Raw genomic sequence first — 13,083 nt, forward strand, 5'->3', positions numbered from 1 at the left:
CTATACATATGTGACCTTGCCTGATAGAAAACACAGGAATCAAACTGACTGCATCTGTGGAAAGAGACGATGGAGAAGCTCAGTATCGTCAGAACAAGGTCAGGGGCTGACTGCAGAACAGACCACCAATTGCTCATATGTAAGTTCAAGTTGAAGCTGAAGAAAATTAGAACAAGTCTGGGACAGTTGAAGTATACCACCTTGAGTATATCCCACCTGAATTTAGAGACCATCTCAAGGAAAAATCTGATGCATTAAGCACTAATGACCGATGACCAGACAAGTTATGTGATGACATCAAGGATATCATGCATGAAGAAAGCAAGAGGCCATTAAAAAAACAGGAAAGAAAGAAAAGACCAAAATGGATGTCAGATGAGACTCTGAAACTTGCTCTTGAATGCAGAAACGGCTACAGCAAAAGGAAGAAATAATGAAGTAAAAGAGCTAAACAGAAGGTTTCAAAGTGTGACTCAAGAAGACAAAGTAAAGTATTATAAAGAAAAGTGCAAAGACGTGGAGATAGAAAAATCAAACGGGAAGAACACACTGAGCATCTCTCCAGTTGAAAGAACTGAAGAAAAAATTCAAGCCTGAAGTTGCAATACTGAAGAATTCTATGGGGGAAAATATTAAACAATGCAGGCAGCATCAAAAGAAGATGGAAGGAATACACAGAGTCACCGTCCCAAAAAGAATGGGTCGACGTTCAACCATTTCAGGAGGTAGCATATGATCAAGAACCAATGGTACTGAAGGAAGAAATGCAAGCTGCACTGGTGAAGAACAAGGTTCCAGGAACTGACAGAATACCAACTGAGATGATTCAACAAACAGATGCAGCACTGAAGTGCTCACTCATCTATGCCAAGAAATTTGGAAGACAGCTTCCTGGCAAACTGACTGGAAGAGATCCATATCGGTGCCCACGCCAAAGGAAGGTGATCCAATAGAATGTGGAAATCATTGAATAATATCATTAATATCACACACAAGTAAAATTTTGCTGAAGATAATTCAAAAACAGTTACAGCAGTGTATCAACAGGGAACTGCCAGAAATTTAAGCCAGACTCAACTCAGAAGAGGACGTGGAATGACGGATATCATTGCTGATGTCAGATGGATCTTGGCTGAAAGCAGAAAACACCAGAAAGATGTATACTTGTGTTTTATTGACTATGCAAAGGCATTAGACTGTGTGGATCATAACAAATTATGGAAAACATTGCGGAGAATGGGAATTCCAGAACACTTAATTGTGCTCATGAGGAACCTGTACATAGATCAAGAGGAAGTTGTTCAAACAAAACAAGGGGATACTGCATGGTCGAAATTCAGGAAAGGTGTGCATCAGGGTTGTATCCTTTCACCATACTTATCCAATCTGTACGCTGAGCAAATAATCAGAGAAGCTTGACTATATGAAAAAGAATACAGCATCAGGATTGGAGGAAGACTCATTAACTACCTGTGATATGCAAAAGACACAACCTTACTTGCTGAAAGTGAAGAGGACCTGAAGCACTTACTAGTGAAGATCAAACACACAGTCTTCAGTATGGATTCCATGTCAACATAAAGAAAACAAAAATCCTCACAACTGGATAAATTAGCAACATCATGATAAATGGAAAAAAGAGTGAATTTGTCAAGTGTTTCATTTTACTTGGATCCACAATCAACGTCCATGAGAGCAGCAGTCAGGAAATCAAGTGACGGATTGCACTGGGCAAATTTGCTGCAAAAAACGTCTTTAAAGTGTTAAAAAGTAAAGACGACACTTTGAGCACTAAGGTGCACCTGACCTAAGCCATGGTGTTTTCAATCACCTCATATGCATGTGAAAGTTGGACAACGAATATGGAAGATCGAAGAAGAACTGATGACTTTGAATTATGGTGCTGGCGAAGAATACTAAATATACCATGGACTGCCAGAAGAACAAATGTATCTGTCTTGGAAGAAGTACAGCCAGAATGCTCCCTAGAAGCAAGGATGGTGAGTCTTTGTCTCACATACTTTGCACATGTTATCAGGAGGGACCAGTGTCTGGAGAACGACATCATGTTTGGTAAAGTACAGGGTCAGTGAAAAAGAGGAAGACCCTCGACAAGATGGATTGACACAGTGGCTGGAACAACGGGCTCAAGCATGACAATGACTGTGAGGATGCCTCAGGATTGGGGAGTGTTTCCTTCTATTGTGCACAGGGTCACTATGAGTCAGAACTGACTCGACAGCACCTAACAACAACAGCATATTTATCAATTTTAGTATTTTACAATGTTTTCTCCTTTTTCTTCCCCATGTACTACTATTGTGGTTAGCTGCCATCAAGTAGACCCCTGGCCCATGGAGACCCGTGGACAACAAAAAGAAATGCTGCTTCGTCCTGTGCCATTGCCATGACTGGTTGTGAATCAGACCATTACGATCCATAGAGTTTTCACTGGCTGATTTTCAGAAATAGATTGCCAGGCCTTTCTTCCTAGTTCATCTTAGGCTGGAAGCGCCAGTGAAACCTGTTCATCATCATAGCAACATGCAAGCCTCCACTGACAGATGGGTGGTGGCTGCACATAAGGTACATTGGCCAATAGTCGAACCCTGCCCTGCACACAGAAGGCAAGAATTCTACCACTGCCCTGATAAATTACCTAAGTCACTATATATGACCAGTAGATAAGACATGCTTAGAAACAAAAGATGTGTAAAATTGAATAGTGGTTGAGATAATAACAGTTTCTGGTGAATATATTAGACTACAGACTTAGTAATAAAATAAAAACGCCAAATGGAGCAACACATAACTTATCTTTTCTGAAATCTGATAAAGAAGTGCTTTGGATCACCTAACCACTCTTTATATTGTACTAAATGGTAATGTTTAGGTTGAAGCATATAAACATGACTTTTTTTTTTTTTATATCAAAGCTAACTGAATAAAGCTAATTTCATATGGTTCAATCTGATGGGAACATGAGTCTAGGAAATTTTTAAAAGTACTTATTAAAAGGGAGTAAGTTATTCACCTGAGACAGTGTAATTGAATATGCATTACTATATTAATAGGGAACAATATGCATCTTTCTACAGAAGTTAGCTCTAGTCCAAAAATCAGTTTGCTAGTGTGTTATCTGCATAATGCCTTCCACATCCTCTAACTTATCAATGATCCCAATTTCAAAGTGCCAAATTTACATATTTCCTAATTTTAACTTATAAAATTTAAATAACCAAAATCAAACCAGTTGCCGTTAAGTCGATTCCAATTCATAGCAACCCTATAGGAGAATCTTTACAGAACCACACTGCCACATCTTTCTCCCGCGGAGCAGCTGGTGAATTCAAACCTCCAACCTTTCAGTTACCAGCGGGGTGCTTAACCACCGTGCCACCAGGGCTCCTAAAATTTAGTTTTTGAATATTTTATTTTCTTCATCTACACGATCAACATTTATTGCCCATCTATGACATACCAAACACTATGCTGTTATAGAGTACACATGAAGATTTCATGATTTCTAGCAAGGAAGTCTAACCTATAAACAAACAATTTTAGGATAATTATAATATAATAATAGAAATATAAACAAAGGACTGTCAGGCGAGAAAGAAGCAATGAACAATGTCTAGGTGAGTGTCAGATGGTTTCTTCCCAGTACTACTCTTGACCAATCACTATAAGCAAAGGCGACAGTCCCATTTGTAGTCACTTCCATTTTTTCCTTAAATCTGCAGCTATCAGTTTTCCCAAGTAGATATTATGTTTGTGCGTGAAAATATATACACAAAGAGACTTTATAATTTGTTCTTAAATTTGACAAGAATTACATATTTGATCAGAGAAGGAGCACAATAATATCTAACACATTATTTTAAACTGTTTTTGAAGATACCTGGCATTCTAATTTTGTCTATATTGAATTTTTTTTTAATCACCTGTGGAATTTTCAGTTTGTAACACTCAAAAGGAAATAGTTCTTATCAATTCGATTAAGCAGCTCTGAACTCTTAAAAGAAGAAGCTATGCACATATAATTACTAATACTAGGTTGGGCAATTTTTACCTCTTCCAGGTGAAACCAATATATTTTAATGCTTCTTCAGCTAAACAATCAAGAACATAGCATACATGCTCTCCATAACCAGACTTTAATTTTGAAGGAGGAAAATCTGCAGTTCTTCCCTGAAATACAAAACATAAACAAGGTATTATTTGTTATTTATATTCCAAATGTCAAAATATTTTAAGCAAAAAACTTCTAAAGAGATTTATCACTTCTACATTTATCAAGATGAATTAAAATAACTACATTGCCTCATAGAAATCCATCTTTAGTTTTCTCTTTTTAATCCATTGATACATAAAAAATCAAAGGAAAATAAAGATATTTTGTTGTGAAAAGTATTAAATTAAAAGGCAATAACTCCACAGCAGCAGAACAAATCACTGATCCTGTTGGGGTGAAGATCAGTAAAACTACCAGCTTGGTATCACAGGGCAACCACATGAAGGACAGAGACTTACCTGCAAAAATTAATAACACTTGTGCCAAAAATGTATCACTGCCTGTCCCCAGGAAAAGTCAAAATGAAAGCACAACTGCTATCCTCCTTGATTAAATCAAGGTTCCCTTTCAAAATACAGTATTTCAGCTTCCAAGTTTATCATTTTTAAGAGGAGAACTAAGAACCCATAAATTTACCTCTAAGATATGTCAAGATTAAGAAAAATATTATTACTTTGGGATATAAAGAGTGTCCACTGAACATTTTTTTTTAGAAGTAGCACTAATGTTATAATATCAACCATTCTGAGGTTTTATCTGAAAATAAATTCAGATATAATCACATATATTCACAGAAGATTCATCTAAAAGCTAGCATTTATGTTGCTGAATTATCAATATTAAAATTCATAACTTGAAAACATGCAGAGAATTGTTTACACTTACGAATGATCGAAGCTCTGATAGTATGTTAGATATTGTTGCATTAGGATCATCATACTCTTGAGGCTGCTCAAAGAGATGTCCTGCTTTGTTAATCAGCCAAGCAGCAAGAGTGCAAAACATGTAGAACTGTTCACCAGGGTTGGTGGGCAGTGCAAAATAGTGTCTGTTTCAAAACAAGGTGGGGAGGATATGAAATAATGCAAAGTAAGTCAACACTAGCTAAAGGTGCTCAGTCCAAAATTGCCGAAGAACTTTTTTCTTCAGTGGCCTTAAAATCAAGACACTGATATTTTACCCTTTGAAGTTTCCATTAATCTACAGCACTCACATTAAAGTTTTCAACCAACAGAATTAGGGCAATTACTACTGTACACAAAACATTAGTTCAAAGTCCTTACACTCAGAAAATGCAGTGCATGTTAGAAAACAAAGCATGTGGAACTTTTGCTAAAATCAGTCAAGTGTTAAGAATAATTAACGAGAGTGCCTCCTGAAAATGGTAACTTGGAATTAAGAGAATCTGAGTTAAAATAAGCTTTAAAGATTATTCACTTTGTTTTTGCACTTTTTACAATGTTACTGCTATCGTTACATCCTTTTTCTATCAGCTATGTTTATCAGTTGTTCTCAATTTGGCTACATATTTGAATCACCTGAACTAAAAATACTCAGACCCACTGCTGAGGAGTCCATTTTTTTAGAGTAGAACTGCACCATAGGGTTTCCAAGCCTGTAATCTTTCCGGAAGAAGACTGCCACATCTTTCTCCCTCAGAGCAGCTGGCAGGTTCAAACTGCTGACCTTTCAGTTAGCAACTGAGCGCCTAACCACTGCGCCACCAGCGCTCCTTTGAATCTCCTGAGGAAATCATAAAAAATTGATGCCCATCCACACACCACCTCTCACCTCACCAATGCATTAAATCAGAACTTTTGGGAGTGGAGCCCCAGTATTTTAAAGCTCACCAGACAGTTCTTAAGATGCAGAGAGGGTTAAGACACACATTCCTACCCTAACATTTGTTGAAATTTTCTAAATCTCTTAGCCTACTGAAAACAGTCCTACGAGGATCAATATAATTTATACCTAAATATGCTAGCAACAAAACATGCTAGCAACAACATTCAAGTCAGTGTGATCAAAAATCTTAACTTGCTTTTTTATTTGTAGCTATTACTATTAAATTTATATTATAGCTATTATCACCATTTGTCGTAAAAATCAGCAGTCTGCCTCTTCACACTTCCCAAACTATTTTTCCTGCAGTATAAGTGTAAATGCTCTGGATGATAACAAAAAGTTGAAAAGGAAAAAAAAAGGGCATGAAGCCCTACCATGTATGCATTTACAACCCATTCAAAGCACCCACCCACCAACAACTCATCTTTTCCTTACAGGATAGTGGACAGAGGAATAGATACTGATAGACCTAGGTCAGTGGTTCTCAAACTTTAGTGTATATCAGAATGACCTGGAAGCCTTGTTAAAACATAGACTGCTAGATGCCAACCCCAGAATTTCTGATACAGTAGACTTGGGAAGAGGCCTGAGAAAGTGCATTTCTGGTAAGTTCCCAAGTGACGCTGCTGCTGCTGCTGCTGGTCTGTTAGCCACACTTCAGAGCCACTGAACTAGGGTACCTCCAGTTAGATCCATGATTCAAAGTATCCTGGTGAACCCCTGAGGAAACAGCACAGAGCTGACATCAACAGAACCTTGAGGCCATCTTCTTTTAGTTTCAAAATATACTTGGAAAAAAAAAATAAAGGAAATGCATTTTGATTAACAGGAAATGTAAGCTGTCTATATTATCCTGATCGATTCACTATAAGGAATAACTCCTAATCCCACAACATATATCACAGATCAAGCAACACTACTTCTTTTCCCTGTAACTTTTCTGCTGTTAAGAACTGACTTAGCAATATGAACAGTTTACATAAAGTCTACCTAGCATAGAATTCAAGTTACCAGAAGAGAGCAGAAGAATGAGATCAAAACTGTCAAGAGAAATTATTTGAGTTTAGCTACAGATATTAAGATAAAAAGTGCTAAAGGTTCCTAATCTAAACTGTCTCTTACACAAGATAAATAAATGTAAGTATTCAAGTGATGGCAAAGCTCTAAAACGTTCTTGTCTGGCTATAGCTAGGCTACTCTGATTGGAGGATAAAGTGCTCCAGTCCATTACCCTGGCAACTAACTGCACTGCCTTCAGGATATGACACTGCCTTCAGGATATGATGAGCTTTCTCCCACCAAAAACAGGGCTGAACTTTAGGTTCTATAATAAGGGGACAATTCCAGTAGATGCCATTTTATTTGTCTTTTTCAACTCAGTTTCTGAGAGTACTGTTAATGCAAAGGCAGAAGTCTTTTAAACCACAGCAATCAGTCAACAAGTTCACTAACTGCATACAAAGTGCCTAGCAAGGTAGTAGTAGGGGCAGGTTGTCACAGAGGGCAACAAAAAACTAGAAATAGATCTAAATGACAACAGCATTCGTCTCTGGGGATGAGATTATTGGGTGATTTTAGTATTTTTCTACACTACACATTTTTCTAGTATTTTTTTCTTGTGTTGTTCTACGTTATCCACAACGGATTTTTTCATTACTTTTATAATCACAAAATACAGTTTCTGTTTTGTGGAAGTGCGTGTGCATGTTTTAAAGAACAGGAAGGGTGTCTTCCAGTACTTCCTGCCGTCCAAAAACTTGTTTACTCTACAAAAATACCAAGGCTGAGCCCATCGCCGCGAAGTTTGGGGTGAGTCGCCCCGACCTGACCAGGAAGGTGGAAGCAAGGGCTCGCGGACCTGCGCTGGGCGTTCCCCAGCAGGCCGGACGGGGGAAGGCCTCTCCCCAGGCTCGGCCGGCACCCAGGCGCTCGGGGACAAGGGGACCCACCTGGACGGGGGCTTCAGGTTGTTCTTCCGGAGGAGTTCCTCCTCATAGCGGAGCAGCTTCAGCTTCTCCACCAGGTCCTCCATCACCACGAACATGTGGTAGGCCGCGCCAGGCCCTCGCTCCACGACCACCTCTCCGGCCCCTTCGCCCCGAGACCGAGACACCCCATCCTCCAGACCCGACGGTGTGACCACTGCGGCGGCGGCAGCCATCACAGGACAAACAGAGGCCGTGGCGGGGGCTCCGGCCCACAGACCCCTCCAGCCTCCGCCAACCGCGCTGTGGTAGCCAGCGCCGCAGCGACCCGTAACTAGGCAACCGCCAGGCAATTCTTCACCAGGAAAACTAGACTCCGCCTCCTTCCAGGGACCTCCAAGTCCCTTCTACATTCCCTCCAACCAGGGCGGGCCTCCAGGATGACGTCACCATGGACTCCGCCCCTTCAGACGCTAGGGTCGGGGAGGCTTGGCGGCAGCCCCACCCCTGGAGGCGTGGCGTTCCGTGCCCCACGTCCGACTGCGCCTCTTCCCGCGGCATCTTAAAGGCGGAGGCGGGTCGCAGTGTTCATCTCAGCTTCGCGAGGGCGGTCTGTCTCTCTTGCTGGATTCCGAGGGCGTCTGAGCCGGCCTTTGGGCCTGCTGGTAGCGGTTAGAAAGATTGAAGGGAGAGCAAGACGCTCACTATTGAACACTACGCTAGCCCGCTGATATTTTTTTTTCTCCTTAATATTGAAAGTTTTCATAGTTGTCAAGGCAGTCGATATTGTAGGTTTCACTTTATCTCAGGAATTTTCAAACAGGCTTCTTCTTAAAAAATGTACTCTCTGTCTCATTAGGCAATGCTTTATTGAACAGCATATTATAAGGTTTGAAGAATGGCCTGTTATTACTCGAGTGCTAGGAAAGGGGTTGCTTAGGAGGAGGTAGAGAAAAAGAAAGACTGAGAGGATGAGCAAAACGGAAGCCTTGGGAAGGATTTGTTCTACCTCAAAAACAAGAACACTAAACTCACAGCCTGATGCTTAATATTTCAAGCCCATTACATGTAATATAAAGTTTTGGGGTACCTTGTTAAACCAACAAAATAAAGGAGATTATCTTGGAAGGAGTTTCCCAACACTGTGGTCCTAAATGTAGTTAACTTGCTACTTGCTATTGACCTAAACTATACATGCAAGACAGGGGCTATAACTACCACTATGAGGACCAGCTTTGCTCAAGAGGTTTGTGTATCAAGCAGTTTTCCTAGCAGCTACGTAAAATATGAGGTAACTGGTAGATGCCTGGAGATTTCCTGGGAGAAGAAAACATGAGGTTGAACACAAGTTTTGTGTTTAACATGAGGAATCTTTGATCTCTTGTATCTGCCACTAAAGAAGTCGCATTTTTTGACATAACTGAAGTTTGAAATATGCCTGTAATATCTTTGTTTTTGTTAGAAAAATGAGCAGAAGAGCACTTTCATTTTAATATCAGTCTAGAACTAACGAATTTGATACTAATAAAAATATTCAAGTGAAAAATCAGAAAGGCAAACACCTTTTTCTAGTCACCAAAGAGAGAAAATATAAAGACAAAAACAAAAAAACTTATCTATGTAGAAAGTAACTCAAAAGGGAAGGCCAACTGAGAAATGCTTCTTAAATAGCATTGTGTCCATAATGTGAGTTATTAACCAGCTTTTTTTTAAGTAAAAATAAGTGGGAAAGTTGAGTCTGACTCTACCCTGCTGTCATATTGATCTTTCCTTTTCTTAGCCTTATGGAAGCAGTGATTCTTCCCCACACATCCCCACTACCACATGTTCGGGAGATGTGGTGTTGTGGCACATCTGTATAACTTCCAGAGTACAAAATAGATGTATAGCTTTTTAGAATGAAAAAGAAATCAATAAAAGCTGAGATACATGCTTTGGGGTGTTTGGTTAACCAACAAGCAACCTGTGGCTTTTAAAATGACTCTGAAAAAGGTGTCAGAAGTCATAGGGTAAATAGGTTACACCCAGGAAGATGGATGGTCACACAGGGCATGCTGCCTACATAAGATGTTCTGACATTTTCAGGACTTACACAGCAACATGAAATAGTCAAGCACTGCTTTTTGGCTGATGAGAACCCTCCGAAAATGATCGATGCCTTTTAATGGGGGTGAAGGGGGGAGACTCTCCTAGAACCTGGCCATTTCCTTGCCAGGTACTGTATTGACTCAGCCTGGTTTGAAAGCTGTGTGAAGAATTATTCTTCTCTTTAATGTAGTCTTAAAAAGAAAAAAAGCAACAACACTAAAACAAAGTGTCCCCAGTAACTGTAGCAGAGCCCTGGTGCTGCAGGGGTTAAGAGCTATGGCTGCTAACCAAAAGGTTGGCAGATGAAATCCACCAGCCGCTCCTTGGAAACCCTATGGGGCAGTTCTACTCTGTCCTATAGGGTTGCTATGAGTTGGAATTGACTTGATGGCAATGGGTTTGGTTTTGGTTTTCTAGTAACTGTAGCACAGAGGGAATGAAAGGCATATGGGAAAAGCCAACAACTTTTCAACACTGTGTTTTCCCACGGCAAAAAGATGGGAAAGAACCCTGAAATGTTTTATTTTTATAAGGCTCAGGGATAATTTGTGCTGATTCCTTGGTCACCTACAATAAATAGTTGATAATGCACCAAAAGTTCTTTTCCTTGATGGAAGTAGTTTCCTTCACATATATAGAGAGAATGCATACTCAAATCCTGTCTCAGCCTCTTGGAAGCTTTTAAGTACCTTTGTGTTAGTTTTTGTTTTTGTTTTTTTTTTTTTTTTCAGGACTGGCTCTGAAATTCATTGACAAGGGAGTTAGGGCTTGAAGAGAATGGAATGTTGAAGTATGTTCATGCTCACTTTACAGAATCTTAAGAGAGATTTATCTCTGGCTCTACTGTGTTAACCACAGTTAATAGCTGGGCTTCTGACTTTCACTTTGGTCTCTTGCAGACTATCTACAAAATGACCAGAGGTAATTTTGAGGCCCTCAGGGTCTTCCTGTGAATGAATGGGTTAATCTCTGAAAATGGAATAACTCCTCATTCAAAGTTGACTGAACAGCATCCCAGTGAAAGTTTAGTTAAGCTAAATGGATTACTCTGAAAGTGCTTGGCAAGGCTGGGGTGAAAAGGAGGCAGGTTCAAAGATTGAGGAAGGCTCTCAAGTTGCATCTTCAAATATAAGAACAAGTCCTCCAAGAAATGTGGGCCGGCTTAAAGAACAAAGCTGCTTTGTGTTATAAGTGGCTTAGTAGCACTCATTCATGGTTTTAAAAACTTAGAAAACCACTAACAGAATAATACTTCTTTAAGCTAATAAAAAAATGTCTGCTAAAAATCTAGGAGGAGAAAAGCATTAGATACCATGACTTTTAAAGCTGAAATCAAGGCAAAAACATTCACTCTGAATTCAAAACTATACTAGAGATCAGAGCCAGTGCATTGAGACAAAAAAATAAAAAATAGGGGTATTATAAAAGAAAAAACTATTGCAGGTGATATGATTGACTAAGTAAAAAATCCAAGAGAATCTACTAACTATTAAAACAGCACAGCAAGATTGCTGTATGTGATAACCAAATTAAAGAAAAGTTATTAGAAACATTAGTTAGAAAAGAAAAAAAACAACTCTCAATAACAAACTATGTATAGTACCTAGGAGTAAATCCATCATTATCTTTATGGAGAAATTGTTAAACTTTATTGAAAGTCGTGGAAAAATCTAAATAGGGTTACAATGTTCATGGATAAGAAAAATCAGTATCTTTGTCCAATCTATAAACGCAGTACAATTTTGACTTAAACTCCTAACAGGTTCATCCTGAAATTCATATGTAAATTTTAAAGAAGCTTGAGTAAGGGGTCACCATATCTGTTAGCAAGGTTCCTAACAAAAGTATAACTTAACATAATGATATCACACAAATAAATAGAAAATAGAACGTCTAAAAATAAATGAGTGTTTATATAGGAACTCAGTGTATGACAAAATTAGTGTTACCAATTAGTGGAGAGACATAAACTCTCCAATGAATGCTATTGAAGCTATAGATGATCCATATGGAATAAATTACATCTCTGATTCTCATCACACAAATGTCATATGGATTAAAGATATAAATGTGATTTACTTGTCAGATGTTTAGAAAAAATAGAATATCTTTAATCTCAAGGTAGGGAAGGGTTTCTTGAAATAAGCAAAAAACAATTTTAAAGAAAAAAACTAATCTGTATTGTACTTAGGTATAGTAAAGGCTCTATAAACACTGAAAAAAGAAGATATTTGTGACCCAGATAATGCCAGTTGTTTAGTCTCTAGGCCTCTGTGCTATGCTGGAGGATTTTAGGTGTGTTCTAGCTCAGGATTTCATGACTTCGGCATTTTTAACACTGTAGGCTGCATAATTCTTTGTTGTTGAGAGCTATTCTGTGCATCGTAGGATGTTTAGCAGCATCCCTGGCCTCCACCTAGTAGATGTCAATAGCACTCCCCCCTCCCGACTGTGATAACCAACAATGTCTCTAAACAAGGGTGGATTAACCAGTATGCAAGGCATGCGTGGGCTTACAGTAAGCAAGGTACAGACGGATATACCTTTGCTTACTTACTGATCTGTAGTGCACAATTTCACATGGGTTTCACCACATCTTAGCAAGGGAAGTGGTTTTGTAACCTATTCCCCTGGGATTTATTTTGTTTTCTAGTACTTCTCGACTAATGGAAGCTTTCTAACCCCACTCAGATTGTGGTTAACTGCTACAGCTAAATTTTGCTCTCAACGTAGATAAATGCTATCCAGCTATACTGTACATATTTCAACACTTTCCATGGTTCCATGGTCTAATATTTTTGGTGAGCAAAGTGTGTGGGAGAAACAAAATGTATGTGTGAACTGACTTCAGTTTACTGCCTCTGTATGATAATTATTGAATGGGTACAAGAAAGTCTGTGTATGGGGGGGGGAGGGGACGGTGCTAACCAAATTTGCATCTTAGAGTATTCTGGCAATATAGTAGGAAGATGAAAAACTATTTAGAAGACCATTTGAATAGTCAGTTGAGAACTGGTCCTTAACTGGGTGGCAATGGGGGATGGTGAGAAAATGATAGTTAATAGATCTAGAAAGTGGACTCAACAGAATTTACTGACTGGCACCATGAGATGTGCTCTGGAGCATGAATGTCACCACAAAATGTGCCCT

At 39.1% G+C, this 13,083-nt stretch overlaps 1 protein-coding gene across 4 annotated transcripts in view; it reads right to left on the minus strand.

Annotated features, from left to right (window-relative positions):
• The window catches only part of IFT57 (intraflagellar transport 57), a 91,570-nt gene extending 81,787 nt beyond the window's left edge, over positions 1-9,783 (minus strand). The window contains exons 1-3 of one of the 4 annotated variants that reach the window (XR_002824394.1): positions 7,870-9,779; positions 4,961-5,123; positions 4,073-4,191 (exon numbers count right to left, since the gene is read on the minus strand). Coding sequence is in view for 2 of the 4 variants with exons in the window: in XM_004378158.2 (XP_004378215.1) it covers positions 4,073-4,191; positions 4,961-5,123; positions 7,870-8,081 (494 nt within the window). In the remaining 2 variants the exon portion in view is untranslated. Of the gene's footprint in view, positions 1-4,072; positions 4,192-4,960; positions 5,124-7,869 lie in introns of all 4 variants that reach the window. The other 3 variants (XR_002824395.1, XM_004378158.2, XM_023732904.1) reach the window with 3 other exon arrangements.
• Between the last annotated feature and the right edge of the window lie 3,300 nt (positions 9,784-13,083).

Source organism: Trichechus manatus, unplaced genomic scaffold (genome assembly GCF_000243295.1).
Source record: "Trichechus manatus latirostris isolate Lorelei unplaced genomic scaffold, TriManLat1.0 scaffold00055, whole genome shotgun sequence".
Lineage (NCBI taxonomy): Eukaryota > Metazoa > Chordata > Mammalia > Sirenia > Trichechidae > Trichechus > Trichechus manatus.